General features: G+C 43.2%; 1 protein-coding gene across 1 annotated transcript in view; it reads left to right on the top strand.

The window, feature by feature from the left end:
* Positions 1 to 22,764, top strand: part of ST8SIA6 (ST8 alpha-N-acetyl-neuraminide alpha-2,8-sialyltransferase 6) — a 127,962-nt gene that overhangs the window by 88,619 nt on the left and 16,579 nt on the right. The window contains exon 4 of the mRNA XM_059056123.2: positions 7,483 to 7,569. Within this exon, the coding sequence (XP_058912106.1) occupies positions 7,483 to 7,569 (87 nt within the window). The remainder of the gene's footprint in view (positions 1 to 7,482; positions 7,570 to 22,764) is intronic.

Raw genomic sequence — 22,764 nt, 5'->3', positions numbered from 1 at the left:
CCTCTGCCCAGTGATCGCCTCCCTGGGGTACTCATAAGGAATCTCAGACCTTATAAATCTCATGGGATCTCCTGGATCCACCCCCCCCCCCGAACTTTGTACTTCAGCACTGTTCTCCATTTCAGTTAAGGGCAAGTCTGTTCTTCCAGCGCTCAGATCTAAATGCTTGGCGTTATCCTTGACGCCTTTCTTTTTATCCATCCCATTGTCTGTCATTAAATCTCACTGGCCACCTTGAAGTCATACCCAGAAGGTGCTAATTTCTTACTCACTCTATCACTTCCACCCTGGACCAAGCCATCTTTATTCCACTCCTGGATTGTGGCCAGCATCTCTAAATTGCTCTTCTGGCTTTCACCCCTGCTCTCCTAGAGACTCTTCTCAATGAAGTAGACAGTGGGAACCTTTCTAAATGTAAGTCAGATCAGGTCACTTTTCTGTTCTAATGTTTTCGCATTTCACTCAAAATAAAAGACAAAATTCTTAAAGCAGCCTACAAGGTCCTTAGAGCATTTCTCAAGTATACATGTAATATATTTGCCAGTAACAGCACAAAGAAGCTGTTATGGGTGGGAGCAGAGTTGCATCAGGCTAAGGAAATGGCTACAAATGGTAAAGTAATAATTATAACAATGTGTAGTTGGGTTTATAACATTAATAGATGTAATATTGTATAACAAAAAGAAGAAAAGGGGGGAGAGCGATATGAGTAATATTTTTATATTTTAGAGCAATTAAGCTAGTATTAACTGAAGGCTAATTCTGATAAGATGTGTATGGTAAACCCTAGAGCAACCACTAAAAATATAGTTAAAATTATTAAAGATGTCAAAATGCTGCATTAGAAAAATTCACTTAAGGCATAGGAAGGCTGTAAAAGAGGAATAGGGGAACAAAAAATACATGAGACATAAAAAAACAAAAGTAAAATGGCAGAGGTAAATCTAACTGTATCAGTAATAACATTAAATATGAGTGGATTAAACCATGTAATCAAATGGCAGAGATTGTCAGACTGGATTAAAAAGCATGATCAAACTATGCTATCTACAGAAGACACATTTTTAGATTCAAATACACACATAGATTGCAAGTAAAAGGATGGAAAAATGTATATCTTGCAAACAGCAACCACAAGAAAGTTTGAGTGGATATATTGATATTTTAAAAAATAAACTTTTAAAACAAAAAGTGTTAGTAGAAATAAAGCAGATCTTATCATCATAAAAGGGTCAATCCAGCAGGAAGATATAACAGTTATAAACACATATACAGGGGCTTCCCTGGTGGTGCAGTGGTTGAGAGTCCGCCTGCCGATGCAGGGGACACGGGTTCGTGCCCCGGTCTGGGAAGATCCCACATCCCACGGAGCGGCTGGGCCCGTGAGCCATGGCCGCTGAGCCTGCGCGTCCAGAGCCTGTGCTCCACAACGGGAGAGGCCACAACAGTGAGAGGCCCGCGTACCACACACACACACACACACACAAAAAAAAAAAAAAAACAAAAAAACCCACATATACATCTAATAACAGAGCACCAAAGTACACAAAGCAAAAACTGACAAAGGGAATAAATAATTCAGCAATAATTGGAGATTTTTTTTATTTTTATTTTTTTTAACATCTTTATTGGAGTATAATCGCTTTACAATGGTGTGTTAGTTTCTGCTTTATAACAAAGTGAATCAGCTACATGTATACATATGTTCCCATATCTCCTCCCTCTTGCGTCTCCCTCCCTCCCACCCTCCCTATCCCACCCCACTAGGTGGTCACAAAGCACTGAGCTGATCTCCCTGTGCTATACGGCTGCTTCCCACTAGCTCTCTATTTTACGTTTGGTAGTGTATATATGTCCATGCCACTCTCTCACTTTGTCACAGCTTACCCTTCCCCCTCCCCATATCCTCAAGTCCATGCCCTAGTAGGTCTGTGACTTCATTCCTGTCCCTAGGTTCTTCATGACATTTTTTTTCTTAGATTCCATATATATGTATTTTAAATACTCTATTTTCAGTAGTGGATGCAACACCGGACAGAAGATCAACAAGGAAACAGTAGAATTGAACAACACTATAAACCAGCTAGACTTAACAGACATCTGTAGTGTACACCACCCATCAACAGAATATACATTCTTCTCAAGTGCACACAAAACATTGTCAAGGGTAAATCATATGCTAGATTATAAAACAAACCTCAATAAATTTAAAGAATAGAACTAATACAAAGTATGTTATGTGACCACATTTTAATGAAATTTAAGATGAATATTCAGGAAAAATAACTGAGAAACTCACAAATCTGTAGAAATTAAACAACATACTCTTAACTGTGCAGTGGGTCCGAGAAGCAATAGAAAGGAAACCAGAAAATACTTTGAGGTGGATGAAAATGAAGACACAATAGGCCAGCGTTTATGGGATATGCAGGAGGTGATAGCTAACGTGTACAAGACGTCCTTTTGAGGGGGTAAAAATGTTCCACAATTGACTGTAGTGATGGTTGCACATGTCTGTGCATACTCTAGACCCCACTGACTTCTCTGCTTTAAATGGGTGAGCTGTATGGCATGCTAATTGTACCTCAGCAGAGCTTTTCAACACTTCTAACAGGTCTGCACATCTTTGGAGGATTTCATTTTAAGACAGAGTCTGATTCTGTAGGTGTGAGGCAGGGCCCGAGAATCTGCATTTCTAATCATCTTTCTATGTGATGCTAATACTGCCAGTGTGAGGTCCACACTTTGAATAGCAAGGCCTCTGCCATCAGATTTCCTGTGACCTCTCTGACCTCATCTCCTGCCACCTTCGTGAGTGGCTTCCTGAGTGACTCGTGCGTGACCTCCAGCCAGCCTGACCGTCTTGCTGCTCACGCACACCGTGCCTGCCTCTGTCTCTGGCCTTCACACTTGTCCTTCCCTTGGCATAGAACGTTCTTCTCATTCCCCAGCCCCCATATGTGTATCGCTTACTTAGTCCCTTTCTTCAAGTCTCTGCCCAACTCTTGACCTCCCAGGGAGGTCTTCCCTGACCACCCCACTGAGATTGCAGCCCTATTTCACATACTTTCTTTCCCTCTTTTCCTGCTTTATTTTTCTTCACAGTACATTATACTTCAACATGATTTTAATTTATGTATTATTTGGTGTACAGTTTCTTAGGGCTGCCATAACAAGTGACCATAGACTAGGTGGCTTAAACAACAAAAATTTATTTACTCACACTTCCAGAAGTCTAAGACCGAGGTGTCAGCAGGTTTGGATTTCTCTGAAACCAAAACCAACTCTCTCTCCTTGCCTTCTTGCTGTATGTATGAAGCATACATACATGGTCTTTTCTGTATGTATGGTCTTTTCTGTATGTAGGCCAGCCTCCTGGTATCTCTCTGTAAATAAAAACTTCTTCTTCTTATAAGAATACCAGTAGATTGGACTCGAGCCACCCTAATGGTCTCATTTCAATTTAGTCCCCTATTTAAAGGCCTTATTTCCAAATATAGTCATATTCTGAGGTACTGGGGATTAGGGTTTCAACATATGAGTTTGGGGGAACACAGTTCAGCCCATACATTGGGTTTATTGTCCATAATCCCCTATTACAATATAAATTTCATGAGAATGTGGATTTTTAAATAAAATTTATTTTGTTCACTATTTTTATTATTGGTCTCTAGAACAATATCTTGCACATAACAGATGCCCAGTAAGTAGTTACTGAGTAAATACATGAAAACAAAAGATAAGTGCTATAGAGATATTTAGTGGCTTTAGGGTGGTGCAAAGGACATGGGAGAAAGAGATCATCTCTGCTTATGTGAGTCAGAAGAATTTAAAAGGCAGAAGGTTCATAGCCATTCATATATTGTTTAAAAATCTTACCAGGTGTAATATCCATGCTCACGTCTTCACTCTTGTAACTCACTCTAACTATATAATGTTACTCTTTAAGAGATGGAGAAACACTTAATTTATTGGTTCTTTCTGATTCCTTGCAATATATAGGATCCTAGTTCTAAAAATTGATAGTATAAGATCACTAAACTGTTATTTTCAACTCTGGATATCCTTTTATATGTGAAGATTTCTTTCCATAAACTTGAAAAGTGGGTCATCTTTCTTTCATCTTCAGAAATCATACAGCAATAGTGCTGTGAGGGAAAATGCGAGAATCTTAAATAGCAGCCTCAGTCCTTGTTTATTCATTCTTTCCATCCTGGTGATGTATTTGCATGTTGCAGATATTTGTGAAGGGGATACTTTAAAAAATATATCTTTATTGGAGTATAATTGCTTTACAATGTTGTGTTAGTTTCTGCTGTACAACAGTGTGAATCAGCTATGTGTATACATATGTCCCCATATCCCCTCCCTCTTGCGTCTTCCTCCCACCCTCCCTATCCCACCCCTCTAGGTGGTCGCAGAGCACCGAGCTGATCTCCCTGTGCTATGCTGCTGCTTCCCACTAGCTGTCTATTTTACATTTGGTAGTGTATATATGTCAATGCTACTCTCTCACTTCATCCTAGCTTCCCCTTACCCCCTGTGTCCTCAAGTCCGTTCTCTACATCTGCATCTTTATTCCTGCCCTGCCACTAGGTTCATCAGTACTGTTTTTTGTTTTTAGATTCCATATATGTGCATTAGCATACAGTATTTGTTTTTCTCTTTCTGACTTACTTCACTCTGTATGACAGACTCTAGGTCCATCTACCTCACTACATGTAACTCAATTTCGTTCCTTTTTATGGCTGACTAATATTCCATTGTTTGTATGTGCCTCATCTTCTTTATCCATTCATTTGTTGATGGACACTTAGGTTGCTTCCATGTCTTAGCTATTGTGAATAGTGCTGCAGTGAACATTGGGGTGCATGTGTGTTTTCAGATTAGCATTTTTGTCTTTTCTGGATATATGCCCAGGAGTGGGATTGCTGGATCATATGGTAACTCTATTTTTAGTTTTTTGAGGAACCTCCATACTGTTTTCCATAGTGGCTGCACCAACTTACATCCCCACTAACAGTGTAGGAGGGTTGCCTTTTCTCCACACCCTCTCCAGCAATTGTTATTTGTAGACTTTTTAATTATGGCCATTCTGACTGGTGTGAGGGGATACCTCATTGTAATCTTGATTTGCATTTCTCTAATAATTAGTGATGTTGAGTATCTTTTCATGCACCTGTTGGCCATCTGTATGTCTTCTTGGGAGAAATGTCTATTTAGTTCTGCCCATTTTTCGATTGGGTTATTTGGTTTTTTGTTGTTGAGTTGTATGAGCTGTTTGTATATTTTGGAAATTAAGCCCTTGTCAGTTGCATCATTTGCAAATATTTTTTACCATTCCATAGGTTGTCTTCGGTTTGTTTTGTTTATGGTTTCCTTTGCTGTGCAAAAGCTTGTAAGTTTGATTAGGTCCTGTTTGTTTATTTTTGCTTTTATTTCTCTTGCCTTGGAAGACTGACCTAAGAAAACCTTTGTATGATTTATGTCAGAGAATGTTTTCCCTATGTTCTCTTCTAGGGGTTTTACGGTGTCAAGTACTATGTTTAAGTTTTTAAGCCATTTTAAGTTTACTTTTGTGTATGGTGAAAGGGTGTGTTCTAACTTCATTGATTTACATGAGGCTGTCCGACTTTCCCAACACTCCTTGCTGAAGAGACTGTCTTTTTCCCATTGTATATTCTTGCCTCCTTTGTTGAAGATTAATTGACTGTAGGTGTGTGGGTTTATTTCTCGGCTCTCTGTTCTGTTCCATTGAGCCATACGTCTGTTTTTGTGCCAATACCATACTGTTTTGATTACTGTAGCTTTTGTAGTATTGTCTGAAGTCTGGGAGGGTTATGCCTCTTGCTTTGTTTTTTTTCCTCAGGATTGCTTTGGTAATTCTGGATCTTTTATGATTCCATATAAATTTTAGGATTATTTGTTCTAGTTCTGTGAAAAATGTGATATGACAATTATTTTGTTACTTTGCATGATGGACCCTGGTACACACATTGCTCTGATGGTTGTCCTGTTTCCAATGTGATCAAATGACTAAAAACCACACCTTCGTGGTAGATAAGACTTCTCCAGGCAGGAGAGGATAGTCACAATGTCACGTCTCTCTCTTGAAGAGCCAGAAATTGAGAGAGCCTTGAGTAGGCTTCTGAGTGTGCATGTCTTCTTTTCTTATCTTTTTTTTAGCTTAATGCTGTTTTGTGGAAGGTCTTTAGATGAACTCTCACCATGTGGAGGCAGGTGATCCTCACTCCAGCTGGGAAGTGCCACATCTAGACAAAGCCTTGGGGCTAGAGTATAGATCTCTTGAGTCCCTTGGTGACAAGACTTGGGGCCCATGAGAGTAAGGTAAAATGGTTGAGGTTAGAAACCTGTATGCAAGTCAAACTATTTTTAATGTCTCCTGTGGTAGCTCTTAGCTTTGTTCTCCTTTAGTATTTTGCAAAGTCTTTCAAGATTTTCAGTTTTTCTTAGCTGGTCCAATGGGAACCAGGAGAAAATATTTTCGATTAATCTTGGTGGCAATATTGACAGGCGAGATACCCAAAAGGTAGGTAAATTTCAAGGGCAGAGGAGTTGTTTGGTTGACTACCTTCCCCACCTATAATAAATACTTCCTTTTAGAGACAGACTTTGGAGCATCTGCATTGTACTGCAAGGGGGTGGAGAAGGTCCTTTTCTGACAAGATTCTTTACTCCTTCCCCAGACACTCATCAACATATACTCTATCTTTTTATTGCAAAGCCTTGATCTCAAATAGCTGGCGACTAATGACTATGCTATTAACTGAAAGGAAATTTAAGGTTTTTTTCACTCAAAAGGATATATGCATTTTAATTGATAACCGTTAAAGACTAGAGGCTATTTTGTGATTTAAGGGAGTTATTACTTAATGATGAAATTTCAGGTAGAGGGAGATCTACCAGGGACTGGGATCCGGCCAAACTGTACCACTATGCCTATAGATTTTTATGCCAATATACATCTCTTTTAACCTGGCCCAATCTGTTTTTTTAATGTACTGTTCAGAATTAAAATTTAAGATGATTATTCTGTGGAAATGTTAATCCATATATCCCAAGGTAAATCTATCAACTTAGAGTCTGAAAAAGATGGTAAACTATATATTTATGGTAAGTGTCTGTAAAAAATATATTTATTTGTTAATGAGAAGCTAAGGTGAACTAGCCATAAGATATGCATGGGAATTAGTGTGCTGTCGTGGTTGGTTTGTGATACTAAACTTGACTTATGAATGTGAAAATTACATATTCCTAAGTCAACATAATAATTTGTGAATTGCATGCTCCTAGAAGTTTTGAAATGGGTGTGATGTTTACTTATTTCTACATCACCTTATTTCAGAAAAGATTTAGAGGGCTAAAATGAGTAGATTATAAGAGTCCTTTAGAAGACTTATATATTCATTTAGCAATAAGTGAGATCTTTATTTTCTAATTTCATTGACATTTGACTTTTAGGTATTCAGAGGATGACTATCTTCAGATTATCGCAAATATCCAGAGCTGTCCGTGGAAGCAACAAGCAGAAGAACATGAGAAGTTTAGGTAAAAAATTTCTTCGTAAATAATATGAGATAAAGGGCTTCCCTGGTGGCGCAGTGGTTGAGGGTCCGCCTGCCGATTCAGGGGACACGGGTTCGAGCCCCGGTCCGGGAAGAGCCCACGTGCCACAGAGCGGCTGGGCCCGTGAGCCATGGCCGCTGAGCCTGTGCGTCCGGAGCCTGTGCTCCGCAACGGGAGAGGCCACAACGGTGAGAGCCCCGTGTACCGCAAAAAAAAAAAAAAAAGAAGAAGGAAAGAATTCTCTTTAAAGGTTTTTTTCCTTATTTCCCTCGTGTGTGTGTGTGTGTGTGTGTGTGTGTACGTGCACGCACTAAAAATCAAGAGTCTCTTTGAATCCAAAGCCGTTGAAAGTCACTGGTGCAAATGATAATGGATATAGATGCTGTAGAGATGGCTGGTATGCAGATTGGCCATTTTCCCCTTAGAACCATCTCAGTATAAACAGTGCATCCAGAACTGTGGTGATTACCCCATGGTAATCATCTGTCCCTTCAGGGCCAATTTAAGTAAACATCTGGGACCCTGACACTTATTGTTTGTTGTCTTTCAAGAGACCAGTCATGGTAACATTTATTTATTTACTTGAATACGTATTATATTGGTGCATTCACAAATATGGGCATATTTGTGAACTAAATTATATAAACCCTCATCAGAAACCTGTGCGATTAAATCATAATAAACCATTCACTTTCCTCAGTTTTTACTGATACAGCGGGCCAAATCTGGGAAGTTTCTGGCTTATTTATAAAGCTGGCATTATAGAAACGTCCCCTATTATTATAGATGTCAAGTAACTAAATAGTATTCTATTTTATTTTATTTATTTATAGCAATTTATACCAAATTGAAGAGAAGTGAAAGGTGGTAATATTCTTTTAGCAGGAATAACAAAAGTTACATTAAATTCTGAAAAATATGAGCAAGTGAATATATTCTGAATCCAGCTGTAGCCTGATTGTTGAAACTCCCAAAAGTTGACACCTAGGGGCTCTTTGAAGATTATGGGACTTTGTGGTCACAGGATCTCAAAATCAGAGAGCTTTTAAAAGCTTTCCTTAGATAAATATGCTACTTGCTAGCATAGGGCATACATTTTATTTATCAATAAATATTTGTTTCGGGATTACTCTGTCAAAACACAGTAGGCTTAAACCTGTTACCCAGGCTTAAAGTAGAACCTCAAACACAAACCTCAGGCACAAAGTAGAACCTCAGTAAATATGTATTTAAATAAATGGATGCATGAAAACCAACAAGGGAATGTAGGGTTTCTTACTGATTTCAAAGAAACTGAAACAGTTTGGAGAGACAAGAAATAAAAGTGTGAATATTTATGATTTAATGTAAAAACGAGTGACGTATACAGATCCCGTAGTATATCAATGCTCGGTCACTGTGGGATGTAATTTCTTGAAACGTTTTGTGGAAAGAGGCAGGGCTTGAGCTGTAGCTCTGAGGACAAGTGGAAAGAGAGGGAGAGACCAGGAATAACCATGAGTAAGTTTCAAGACCAGCTTCACTGTTGCAGTGAACTTGTACTAGAGGGTGCTTGGGATGCAGGGGATACTTATAGGTAGATGGGGTTGGCCTGGTCACGCACAGGACTCTTGATTATCAGAGTAAAATCCTTCCACAGGCTTTCTGTAGATACCAGGAACCCAGTAGGGATATTGCCAGCAAGGGAATTACATGATGAATCTGTTGTCTTAGGGAATGCATTCAGTCAGCAGAGTCTTGGGAGGGAGTGAATAGACTGAAGGAGACCAGAGCAGTCAGGGGCTGCAATCTGATGAAGATCTAAAGCATCACTGGTAGCTATAGAAATAACAAGGAAAGGACACTTGGCTGTGAGCTCCCTGAGGACACGGTTTACTTTTTTAAATCTTTGTATCTCCTGTGACCATCACATAGATGGTACCCAATAAACAGCTGTAGTAAACATGACTGAAACAGGGGCAGGACTTGGTTGCTTATTGATTCCTAGTTTTCTAATTGAAGGAGAAAGGAAAATAGAGTCAAAGACCCATGAGAAAATGTGGGTCTGGTCGATTGGGGTAATAGTGGTGCTAGTGACAAGTAGAAAAGATGTCAAGGGGACGTTGCTTTTGAGAAGGTAAGCCTATTGGGGGCAGGCTGTGTTTGAGATGACTTGGGGACAGCCAGATGCAGAAGATGTTTCCTTGGTCTGGGATAAACGTGTAAGTGTTGTGAGGAAATGGGCTCTCCCAGAAAAGAAGGTTTAAAAGCTAGGTTATGTCAGAAATATGGCCCTGGAAAAGCCTATCTTCTCAGCAGTCTTAATTTTTTTTTCCCACTTAACAATGTTTGTCCTCTTTTCATAGATTCCTTAACCTTTTAGTCGTTCAGTAATTTAATTGTGAGTCTGAGAACTTGTGCCTGAGGTTTGAGTCCCTGACTTCCCTCAGCCTTTACCTGGAAACACCTGAGATCTATATCGGTGGTTCCATGATGCCCTTGAAATTGTATGTGACACTTTGCACATGTTTCTGGGAAAAAGATCCCTAACTTTCATCAGACTCTCAAGGCGCCTGGGAGCCCCAGAGTGGACTCAAATATTTCTAAGAACTCTTCCAGACCTGAGGCCCTGTTTGCTTTGGGGTTTGATTGTTTGTTTCACCTTCCCTGTTAAGCCTGATTATCGTTAAGTTTAGGTGTGACTGTAGCTCAGATTTATCCGTACTTGTAATTCTAAATTAATTAATTAAATTAATTGTAGACTTCAGTTATGAATTGTTATTTCTGTGAGATCCTAAAGAGGGATTTGAATAAGAGCCGAAAATGTCCTACCACCTTTTTTCTCCCTTGGCGTATAATTTCATTTACGTATAACTGTACAAAGTTAAGAATGTCCAGCTGTCTGCCTTCTGCTTTTAAAATCATTCATTAATTTTCCTATTGCAATTATTTTCCCCAAGCACAAGTTGGTACACGTATACTAATTTGTGGAAAATCGAACCTGGATTTCAGGTTAAGAAATTATAGATGGTCCCCCATTTACGATAGTTCGACTTAACAATTTTTTTAATTTTATAATGGTGAAGAAACAATATGCATTCATCAGAGACTGTACTTCACACTTTGAATTTTGATCTTTACTGTAGTGTCTGAGGACAGAGGGAACAAAAAGTGTCCGCCGAACTGAGAAGGTATCTTGAGATTGAAGAATGAGGCAGGCACCTCCGCATTATCGGTGGATCCGTTTATCATGTGGTAACGTACACACAGGATAGGATCAGGCAGACGTTGGTCCAGAGCATATGCAGCTGTACTCTGCCTCTCCGAGGGGCGGTTGGGACAATTTTATAGTTAACCTAGGGTATATGGGGGTATGTGTTTGCAGACAGCAAGTGCATTCTGAAGTCAAGATTTATGACGGGAAGCTAGTCTCACGGGTGCCAGGAATATGTCCGCGAAGGTCTTTACCACTGTTTGGAGACTAACACAGGACAGAAACCACCTGGACCTAATGAGGAACAACAGCTATGAAACTACAAAGCCCTGGACGACAAAGAAGAGATTTACCCCGAGTACAGTCCTAGGTAAGGTCATTGGAAGGACATGAGGCACGCACCAGGATAGCGATACATACCTGATATTATTTCGTGATGCTGGCCAGCTCCCAGGCGGCTTGGCGGTCGCGGGTTTGAATAACCCACACGCACTGACAACCATTCTGGACCCGGACGACCATTCCGCTTTTCATCTTCAGTACAGTATTCAATAAATTACATGAGCTATTCAACACCTTATTATAAAAGAGGCTTTGTGGTAGATGATTTTGTCCAGCTGTAGGCTGATCTCAGTGTTCCGAGCACGTGTAAGGTAGGCGAGGCTAAGCTGTGATGTTCGGTAGTTGAGGTGTATTAAATGCATTTTCGACTTAGGATATTTTACACTTCTGTTGGGTTTACTGGTGTGATCTCATTGTAAGTGGAGGAGGGTCTGTATTGGTTTCCACACTGTCTCCCTGTCACGTTTAGAGAGGGGTAGGTAATCGTTTGCTTGAGGAGGACACTTGGATATTTGGGAAAAATGTTACCGAGTCCAAGCTTGTACTTCGCGCCATACAACAGGCCAATAAATTGAGAGATGGGTTGTTGGAGCGAGGACGATCGCCTTTATTTGGAAAACCAGCAGACTGAGAGGATGCTGGACTAGTGTCCCAAAGAACCATCTTGCCTGGGTTTGGACGCTAGTTCCTGTTATTGCTGCACATATTTTCTGGTTCCTGCCAGACTCGGGAGGGGATGCGTTAATTCCTTTTTTCCTGCAGCCACTCACGGGTGGGCCTGGTCAGGATGTTTCCTGTGAGCGAAACAAAGGTATTTTAGCTTAAGCCGCAGGCCTGGAGGCAGGGTTCCTAGAGATGGGCCATACTTTTACACCCCTTCAGTGATGCTCTAGCAAAAGCAGTAGAGCAGTAGAATACAAAGGTGGAAGTAAAAGAAACAGATCCAGTATGGAATCAGATGTGCTCTCTTCCCTATTACAATAACATCGAAATGCTTAAATTTAAATTAAACAGACGTGTTATGAAATGCTCCCGACTCCTCTTCCTCATCTTGCTCTACTTCACCCTTGAAAACTCTTTTGTGAAGCTCTGGAACCTTTTGGTACGCAGGTTTTATCCCAGCAGAAGATCTTTGAGCCTCAGTAATCAGTCTTAGATTCCCTTGGTAACTTGCATGGTTTTATTGCATTAGCTTTCATGAATTGTCTTCTAACTTAAAAGAACTGTGTTCATTTGTGTAATCAATTGTAGAAAGCTAACAGGTATACAAGCAACAGAGCTGAATTTTTATTTTACTTTCACTTTTTTTTTTTCCAGAAATAGTCACATGATTATTGTGTTTTGGGTTTCTTTTGGAACCTCTAATACCATTTGATTTCTTGAGACATCCCTATGTTTCACAGACGTGAGTTTGAATACAAAAATGACTGAACATTATCAGTATTTACTGAAATCATAGTGGCAGAAATTGGTGCTATTATATAAAAGCACATGTTTATTTTAAGGCTCATGCAAATGAGATGCGTTTCAAATTACTTGTAAAACGGGTATTTTGTACCTGATTACTTTGTTACAGATAACTGTTTCATGGTAGCAATTTTCATAAATCTCAAATTATCCCCTCAGGTTTGGGTCGATTAAAATTTCTTTTTTTTTTTTTTTTTGCTCTACGCGGGTCTCTCACTGCTGCGGCCTCTCCCGTTGCGGAGCACAGGCTCCGGACGCGCAGGCTCAGCGGCCACGGCTCACGGGCCCAGCCGCTCCGCGGCACGTGGGATCCTCCTGGACCGGGGCTCGAACCCGCGTCCCCCGCGTCGGCAGGCAGACTCTCCACCACTGCGCCACCAGGGAAGCCCCGGATTAAAGTTTCTTGAAAGTAACTTTGTCTTTCTTTGTGTTGGATATAAAAGAAAAGATTCCATTGCTGTTTTAGTAGATTCCTTGATATTTCTAAAATAACAGCCAATGTGTTGCTTTCATTTTTATTTGAGCTCCTTGGACAAAATACAGTGTTAAACAAAAGAAACTTACAGACTACATATCACATATGTTAATTTTTTTACTATGTGACACGTGTTTGGTGATTTAGCTATGTGAAAAGATATAAATTCTGCAAATAAATAGATGGATAAGTTAATCAGTATTTTTCAAGATAATCGTAGAACTGAGCAGCCAAACTTAGTTTGACCGACAGAGGTTTCAGCTGTTTTCTAAAATATGTCTCCAAAAGCAACAGCTGTGGTTTGATTTTGGATTGCATGTGGTGAGAGCTTACTCCCTTTTTTTTTTTTTCTTTCATTCAGTCAACACTTAACATTATTAAGTCCCAGACATTTTGTCTCGCAGCGTAGCTTTCTTGGAGAAAAGCAAAAGTCATCTCTATCAGGGGCTTCTTTTGATTATACAAAACCATGTTCATTTTTCTGAACCTCTGTTCTCTTCCTCCTCATACCCTTTAAATTGTCTGCTGCTTACGATTCATGCAGGGTGACTCTGATGACAGCTCAAAGCAATACATATTTTTTTAAAATTTTAAGAAGATGTTTGCACTTTGTGGTAGGTGTTTTGGGTCAGTTGTCACATTGAAAAAGCTTCTTTCCCTCGTTTCCTCTGCCTCGAGACCATTTTTCAGTGTTAATATTCTGTCATATCATTTTCTATTTGTCATGCCGTACAGCCTGCCTGTGCATTTAGAAAAGCAACAAAAACCACACCACGTCAGTACACCTGCTGTATTTAATAATAGAAACTGGCTCTGTACATTTAGGGACTAGTTCCTGTCTTAGTCTTCAGAATGTAAACTTCGCCATAAAAATGCATCAAACTACATGGGATTCACTGATCTTCCAAATTTGATTTCAAAAACGTATCTCCCAACTTGTACTCAGTATTAACCTCATTGCTTTATGCTCTAGGTCGGAGAAGTCTTCTTCTAGACCACCCTGCCTTTCAAGCCCTCTGCCTCTTGCTACATGGCTTGGGGTATCTTCCAGGGTACATTACATTGTTTAAACACTGGTGCAGTGTCCCTGTATACGTAGAGATCTTTCTCCAGTGTTTCAACATTATCTCCTTCACTTCTGAGTTAACATTTCAGTGGAGTTCCTGTCCTTTGCTTTGACAGTCATAGTCTTTCATATTTTATTTACCTCGGTTTACTAATATTCTACTCAATTAGATGAGCTGATCTTTCATAAACGTCAAAATATCAGTGTACACAGATAAGGGAAAAGCTCAGTCGTCTGAGATGCGGATGGAATTTGGTCTTTATTCATTCTCTTCCTTAACCTGAAACTTGTGTGAATCCCATATTGAACAGGGAATCACATACCCTCTTGGATTTTCCTAGGGCTGCCGGGTTATGAAGCAGAACTTTGAGGGGGTGGAGGTAAAGCTAAAATTGTGAAACTGTCCATTTATTGTATATTTCAAAACGTACTGAGCATCCAACTCTGGGTCACGGGCCCAGCCGCTCCGCGGCACGTGGGATCCTCCCGGACCGGGGCACGAACCCGCGTCCCCTGCATCGGCAGGCGGACTCCCAACCACTGCGCCACCAGGGAAGCCCCACCCCGCCTTTTTGATCTTCTCTAAATTATCCCAGTTCCTTCCTCATTTCTCTCTTGCTTCTCAGTGTGATGCCTCAGGGTCCAGAGACACGATGGGATGTCAAGTTTCCACGTTCCCAAATGTTTTCTCCCTCATCTGTCCTCAAAACTCCACTTTCTCTGTGCCAGACCGCCCCTGCCATGGGACGAACTGATTCACGTTACCATGTGAATAATGAGTGGGTGGCTTTTCTGAATGCCACGCCTCCCATTCTGTATCGAACTGGATTCGTTAAGGACAGCCACCAATGTCTGCGTTTCTAATTCTAAATGTCTAGGCCATTCTGCCTTCCTAATTTTGTGAGAGAGCCAAGAATTTGAAAGTAAGATTCTATGTGATTAGTATCACGCATTAACCTGAATCAGGGATGGCTGTCAATTCTCCCATCCTACCTTTCAGTGTGATGCCAGCCTGATAATCCCACAAACTAATAACAGATCCACTCTGGGTTGCTGGAATTTCTCCCAGTGGTCTGGGAGGCTAGTTCAGCCTCACGGGTGGTTCTGTTTCAATTTACGCCTAGGCGTATTGCTAGAAGAGGTAGTGTCTATCTGAAGCCCTTAATTCTCCTGATCTGTTGGGGCTGAAACAGACTGTTTTCATGCCTTTTGAATCCCTGCGAACCACTGGAATTCTTAGATCGTTGTATTCTTCAAAGCAGCCTATTTTTTGGACTTCCCTGGCGGTCCAGTGGTTGACTCCGCGCTTCCAGTGCAGGGGGCGTGGGTTGGATTCCTGGTCGGCGAACGAAGATCCCACATGCCGCACGCAGCCAAGAAATAAAGAAGGAAAAAACAGCAACAACAAAACCAACCTATGTTTTTAGCGTGAGACACATATTCATTGTGAGCCGGTTGATTCTAAAGTCACGGTATTTTGACACATGCCATCTTGATTTGAGTTTTCATTTGCACTTCTTACCCAAGGACCCTTCTCCACTTCATACCCGAACCCTGGAAAGAGCTGTCTATACTCACTCTGTCTTCCACCCACATCTTTCACGGCAACATTTCACCTATGTCAGCAGTGACCCCACATGCTAAATCTTCGCTTCCCATTTTGCTTGAGCTCTCACCTCTTACCAGGATTTGGAAACTATGAACCATTCCTCGCTCCTTGAAAGATTCTCACCCTTGGTTTTCTGTGTTGCCCCATTTGTTATTTTAGCTCCTTCCTCCCCATCCCCATATCAATCCAGCCTCGAGTCCTGTTTGTACTTTAGAAATGTCTCTCTAGAACATGGGAGTCTTTGCTGGTGCATAGGAGACACTCCATGACTGACTGTGGCTGGGGGGACTCTGTCTGCTTCGTCACTGTTTCTCCTTTGGATTTCTGCAGTGACCTTCACAATGGTCTTCATCCATCACGCTGGTACCCTTCTCCTCCCTTCTCTGTGCGAGAGCTGGATGGCTTGTTCATAAAATTTTATTGGAGTATGGTTGATTTACAGTGTCGTGTTACTTTTGGTTGTACAGCAGAATGATTCAGTTAGGCATATATTCATTCTTTTTCAGATTCTTTACCCACGTAGGTTATTCCAGAATAGTCAGTAGAGTTCCCTGTGCTCTACAGTAGGTCCTTTTTGCTGGTTATCTATTTTATATAGAGTAGTGTGTATATGTTAGTCCCAAGCTCCTAATTTATCCCTCCCCACCACCTTTCCCCTTTGGTAAGCGTATGTTTGTTTTTGAAATCTGTGAGTCTGTTTCGTAAATAAGTTCATTTGTATCATTTTTTAAAAATTAGATTCCACATGTGAGTGATATCATATGGTATTTGTCTTTCTCTTTCTGACTTGCTTCACTTAGTATGATCATCTCTAGGTCCATCCATGTGGCTGCAAAATGGCATGATTTCATTCTTTTTTATGCCCGAGTAGTATTCCACCGTATATATGTACTATGTCTCCTTTGGATGGGTTTTTTCAGATGGAAATTGGGTGATGACGGGTGGTCACAACTCACTCCCACCAAGCCTACCCCTGCCCCAACCTGTTTGGAATCCGCTGGGTGGTGGTGTTGTTTTGCAAGGCCAGGGGGGTACATCCAAAACTGAGACTTAAACTCCCTTAGGGCCCTGTATTTCCTGGCCACTACCTTCCGGCCTCACCTCACACCACACTCCGCCTGGCTCTTTTTGCTCCGTGGCGTTGGTCTTCTGTCTCATCATATGTCTGATACTTGCTTCAGCCCCAGAGGCTTGACAGCTCTGTCCCTTCTGCCCCCATATGCTCCTGTTCCTGTGCGCTAACCTTTCAGATCCTACATCCATCATCTCTTGTTCAGGAAGGCCTTCCCGCAACACCCTGATGAAGTCATTGCTGCTGTCCTGTGATGAGATCCTCCGTCATAACACTGGTCACAAGTATGGGTTGGAGTTTTGTGGGGAGGATTAATTTACAGCCCTGGCTACCTGTGATCCATGTATTCTATAGAGTGCAAAATATCGATGGGAAAACATTTTCATCAGGAAGAACCAAGAATCTTTCTAGATGGTTCTAACATGAGTCAGGGCTCAGTATAGGAACCAGGAGTTGGAAAGTATACTCAGGTTTCTGGGCTCAGAACATAGGCTCAGCTTCACATTGGCTTCATGTGTCTTATTTTATTGACCTTTGGTTTGTTTTCCACAGTCATTGATTTTATGTTATATTGGATCTCCCTAGGGATGCTGAGTTCCCACTAGGGACCATTTTGCCCTGGACAAGAGGCACCTGGGCAGTTGGTTATTTATAGCATCATTATCGTTCTTATTAGGTTAAGTCACTTCCCCCGGCCAGTCTCTTTATCAGTTTGATAAACATGAGTAAATTCCTTCTTTCATGAGTTTTTATGAATTTTCAATACATAGAATGTTCAGTACAGAGTCCGTTGTATGTTAAAGTCTCAATACTGGATCACTATTATTATTGCCAGTTTACTATCACTTTCCTAGCTTACAATGAATATTTTACTCAGAATAGTAGGTTGCTGTCTTCCTGTACATCATCTGCAGTAGAAAAGGACTCACCTTTACAGGAACTGTCTGGGGCTTGTCCCGCCCTTTCAAGACGGCTGCTCAGATCGCGTTGGCAACGCGCTTCAGAGGTCCAACAAGGAATGACTTCGAGTGTTCTGAAAATTAACCAGCCTCATTCTAGGCCGTGCACACAGTTCTGCATCCCGTTCCTTCCCCAGATTACTTAGCCCCTCAGTGGGGACAAAACCCTAACCGTAACCCTAACCCTAACCCCACCCTGGCAGGTTCAGCATAGGATGCCGTATCTATTGGGCAAAGCCTGAGGGCAGAGATGAAAAGTCAGGATGTGGAGGGAAACCAGAGGCCAAAAGCAAGAAGACAAGTGCCCAGGTCCCAGAGGCCAGGCAGAAACGGAAGCTGAGCTTGGGGCTGTAGCCAGAAAAGCAGAAGATGGCGAATTCCTCAGTGAGCCATGGGGGCTGACCTGGAAGAGAGCCTGAGAGGTGAGCAGCTGCGGTGACTCTGCTGGAAGCACTTGCGGCCCGTTTGCCCACGCGAGTCAGGCTCGTGAAATGATCGTGGTCAGAACCGGCCCCCTACCTGTCCCTCCATCTGTGCAGGACGGCTACTCCCATCCCTAGCACAGAAGGAGCCTGGCCTCGGTGGCCTCGGTGGCCTCGGTGGTCCACGACAGGCCTGGCCTCGGTGGTCTCGGTGGTCCGCGGCAGGCCTGGCCTCGGTGGCCTCGGTGGCCTCAGTGGCCTCGGTGGTCCATGACAGGCCTGGCCTCGGTGGCCTCAGTGGCCTCGGTGGTCCGCAACAGGCCTGGCCTCGGTGGCCTCGGTGGTCCACGACAGGCCTGGCCTCAGTGGCCTCAGTGGCCTCGGTGGTCCGCGACAGGCCTGGCCTCAGTGGTCTCGGTGGTCCGTGGCAGGCCTGGCCTCAGTGGCCTTGGTGGTCCGCGGCAGGCCTGGCCTCGGTGGCCTTGGTGGTCCGCGGCAGGCCTGGCCTCGGTGGCCTCGGTGGTCCGCGGCAGGCCTGGCCTCGGTGGCCTCGGTGGTCCGCGGCAGGCCTGGCCTCGCTTGGCCTCTCCCAGCTCCTGACCCTCTGCTGCCCTCGTCACAGTGCAGGACTGATGTTACAGTGCTGTGAGTGTTTGCTGTCATCTCTCTCCCACTAGATTACAAGCTCTTCGTGGCCATTTACTCTTTTTTCTGTTATATCCTGGTACTGAGAACAGTACTAAGAGCTTGCTTTGCTGAACAAACATACATGCAAATGAATGAAATCTTCAGTTTACCCTAAACACTGTTCCACGTCACTAAAGTTGATTCCTGACTCTACCCTCTTGGTGGTGGCTGTTCATATCTGTCCTCTGTAGTGTCAGACCCTGCCATTGTCTTAGCAGTTCTGTTTTGGTTCCCAGCCCTAAGCAGTCTGTTGCCTGGGCAGAAATTTTGACCTTGGCCCTGACTCCACGAACCCCAGTTCCCAACCCTCAGTGCTTTAACCTGTATCCAGCTGGGTTTGCCCCTGAGGAAGGGATTTGGATGCTGTTTCACTGTTTTTTGCATAGTTGTGGAAGTTCAGCACAGTTTAAAAATATTTAATCACAGTTTACAAAACATCTTGAGATGTATATTCCCATGAAGGTCATGGAATTTATCTACATGTCTTGTGACAGTGGCTGTGTGGGCTGTGTCGGTGGCTTTATTCCCTCTGTGTGTCTCTGTTATGGTTTATTTGTGTATAATAAGGTGACATTTAAAGAGAGAATAAGGCACACAGACATTAAGACTTAGGTTCAGATCTCAGTCACCAGTTACCAGCTGTGTGACCTCAGGCAAGTAGCTTAGCCTCTCTGCGTCTCAGCTTCCACATCTGAAAAATAAGAATAAAAAGTAGTGATGATAATAGTGTTCGCCTCATGGCACCTTGATGAAGATTTTATAAGTTACTATGTAAAGTGCTTCAAAGAATGTCTGGGACAGAAATAGAGTCACAGATGTAGAAAATAATTTTATGGTTACGGGGGGGGAAGGGATAGATTGGGAGATTGGGATTGACATATACACGCTGCTATACATAAAAGAGATAGGCAACAAGGACCTACAGTATAGCACAGGGAAGTCTACTCAATAGTCTGTAATGGCCTATATGGGAAGAGATCTAAAAAAGAGTGGATACATGTATATGTATAACTGATTCACTTTGCTGTACACCTGAAACTAACGCAACATTGTAAATCAACTTTTTACTCAATTTACTTTACTTTCAACTCAATTTACTCCAAGAAAAATCTAAGAAATAGAAGCCCCGCCCCCAGAAAAAAGAACGGCTGGGACGTAGTGGGCACATATTTACTATCATTTACACGTGAATATTCTTGAGCCACAGACTCATGTTTTGCTTTTTATGTTCCTGTCTGGGCCTCTGTCTTGTGGCATTCTGACCCCTTTTCTATCGAACGTGCTGTCTGTGTGAACCCAGGTTTCTGCGTGATCACGTGACTGTTCACATGGCCCTCTGGGTCCTTACGGGTCTTGATGTTCCCGTCGTTGGCACGTGACTGTCTCTCGCTTTCTGTCTTCCTCTCCTCCGCTTTCCGCGGATTTCGTGTGTGTGTGTGTGTGTGTGTGTCTGTCTCCTTTCTCTCCCTTCTTGGTCTCATGCTCTGGCCATGTCTTTCTCTTTTTCCCTTGGTTTTTTGTGGCTTTAGTTTCCTCTTTCTCATTAACCTGGCTCCCTCTCTTCTGCAACCACCTGTCATAGGAAAACTGAAAATTGAAAAATATTGCCTGCATTGATTAAATAGCTTTCCATTCTTTTTCAGGACTTTAGAAGCTTAGGAATACGATCTTTTCCTTGCTCTCCAGAGGGGGCGTTACACTGTCCTTTGCTTATACAACCTTCTGAGGACAGACTCTCCTTGCAATTCAGTGACACTTAATACAAAAAAGATCCCCCTATTGAACAGAGGTAAGCAACTGTTCACCTTTATTGCTTTGCCCGGAAAGCTTCTTCCGGTTTCTACTTCTGTGCTGCCTCAAGTTTCAGATGACAGCAGGAACAGAGTCTCTTTTATTCCTTGAGCTGTCCCCAGGGTCTAGCACGGTGCCTGAAACACAGGGTGTTCTCGATGAATAGCTGTGAAACGAGTGAATTCCACTGGGGAATGTCGAGGCTTAGGGGGAGACCGAAAAGAGCATCGTGTGACGGGGTCATGGTTCTGTCTCCCAGCAGCCTTACTCTGATCTCTTCGCTTTGTTCTTTCACCTACTCAGTAGATCTCAGTAGGTCTCACATCTCCCCCACCCCACCCTTTGCACCCTCAGATCACTTGCTTACTGTGGACCCTTTCAGTCTTTAACTAGGTGAACTCCAACAGCAGTTGGCCTTCCTGCCTCTGGTTTCCTTCCCTTACTGTCCAGTGACTTGCCCCAGACATGGGTTTCTTCATTCACTGAACACATATTTATCCCGTGACCCCTATGTGCTGGGCATGTACTAACACCTTCTTGGAGCCTTCGCCTTGCCCCCGGGCTAGTTCAAGTGCCCTTCCTCTGTGCGCTTAGCACAGCCTCTTCTGATGTCTGTCTGGATCATGTTGAAATTACATTGAAGTACCAGTCACGTTTGGTGTCTGTCTCTGCGGTACGCGGGCCTCTCACTGCTGTGGCCTCTCCCGTTGCGGAGCACAGGCTCCGGACGCGCAGGCTCAGCGGCCACGGCTCACGGGCCCAGCCGCTCCGCGGCACGTGGGATCTTCCCGGACCGGGGCGCGAACCCGCGTCCCCCTCATCGGCAGGCAGACCCTCAACCGCTGCGCCACCAGGGAAGCCCTTTCCTCCTGTTTGCGTTTAAGAATTTATAAGTTGTAGTCATGTGGCCATGACTCAGTGGGTGTTGGGTAACTACGGGCTGAGTCGTAGTTTGGTCTATGCTTTTGGTGTCTTGAAGTTACACAAATCTGATTCCTCCCAAGTCCGTATGGTATTTGAAGAGAGCTGTTGAATTCCTCCGAATCTCTTCTTCTCCCATCCAGACAGGCCCTGGTTTCTCAAGGTGCCTTTCGAAGCAGAGTTTCTACACCAGACCCAAGTGCAGTGAGTGTGGCTTGAGCATCAAAGAGTAGAAGGTATCTCTCCCCTCTCCTCCCAGGTCACGATTCTTTTACTTATATTGTTCAGTTCGCGGCGGGGTTTTTTAGTAAGCCGGCGCTCACTGCTGAGTTATACCAAGTCAGTTTAAAACCTGGGAATCTTACTCCTTAAATGGCTTATGACCAGGGATGACTTATTCTCAACTTCCACCACCAAATTCTTCTTCCTCTCCTCCCTTCCCCCAGCCCCGGCACCGCAGAGCTGCACACACAGGCCCACACGCCAACACACGGACTCACACAGAGTCCAGTGTGGTCGCTGGGGCGTGATGGCTGTGTACGGAGGCTGGGCCGGGGTCTTGTACGTGACGTGACATCAACACCTACACAACAGAAAAGACCCTTTGAGTCCACTGCACCCTCTTGTGTTTTGTGAGCGTGCTTTCAATTTTGAACTTGTAGATTCTCTAAAAATCTTTTGGGTAGTGGGCTAGGGTGACTCAAACAAGGACATTTTACCCGTTAAGATCATACACAGGGCTTCCCTGGTGGCGCAGTGGTTGAGAATCCGCCTGCCGATGCAGGGGACACGGGTTCGTGCCCCGGTCCAGGAGGATCCCACGTGCCGCGGAGCGGCTGGGCCCGTGAGCCGTGGCCGCTGCGCCTGCGCGTCCGGAGCCTGTGCTCCGCAACGGGAGAGGCCACAGCAGTGAGAGGCCCGCGTACCGCAAAAAAGATAAAAAAAAAAAAAAAAAAAGATCATGCACAGCACAAAGGCAGAGACAGTGCTTATTTTATTCACCCGTGTGTGGGTGGCACAGTGCTCAGTGCCTGCCTACATGCTAAATAAATACGTACGGCTGCATCAGTGAATGAGTGGGTGAGCGGATCCTTGTGTGATGTGTGACCCGCTGACCTTTTACAGGCCCCTGAATTGTCCTCAGTTGGAAGATGGAGATCAATGGAGCCTATT

Source organism: Kogia breviceps, chromosome 3 (assembly GCF_026419965.1).
Source record: "Kogia breviceps isolate mKogBre1 chromosome 3, mKogBre1 haplotype 1, whole genome shotgun sequence".
NCBI classification, from domain to species: domain Eukaryota; kingdom Metazoa; phylum Chordata; class Mammalia; order Artiodactyla; family Physeteridae; genus Kogia; species Kogia breviceps.
Note: the sequence above shows the minus strand (reverse complement) of the source record. Positions and strands in the feature narration are given on the sequence as shown.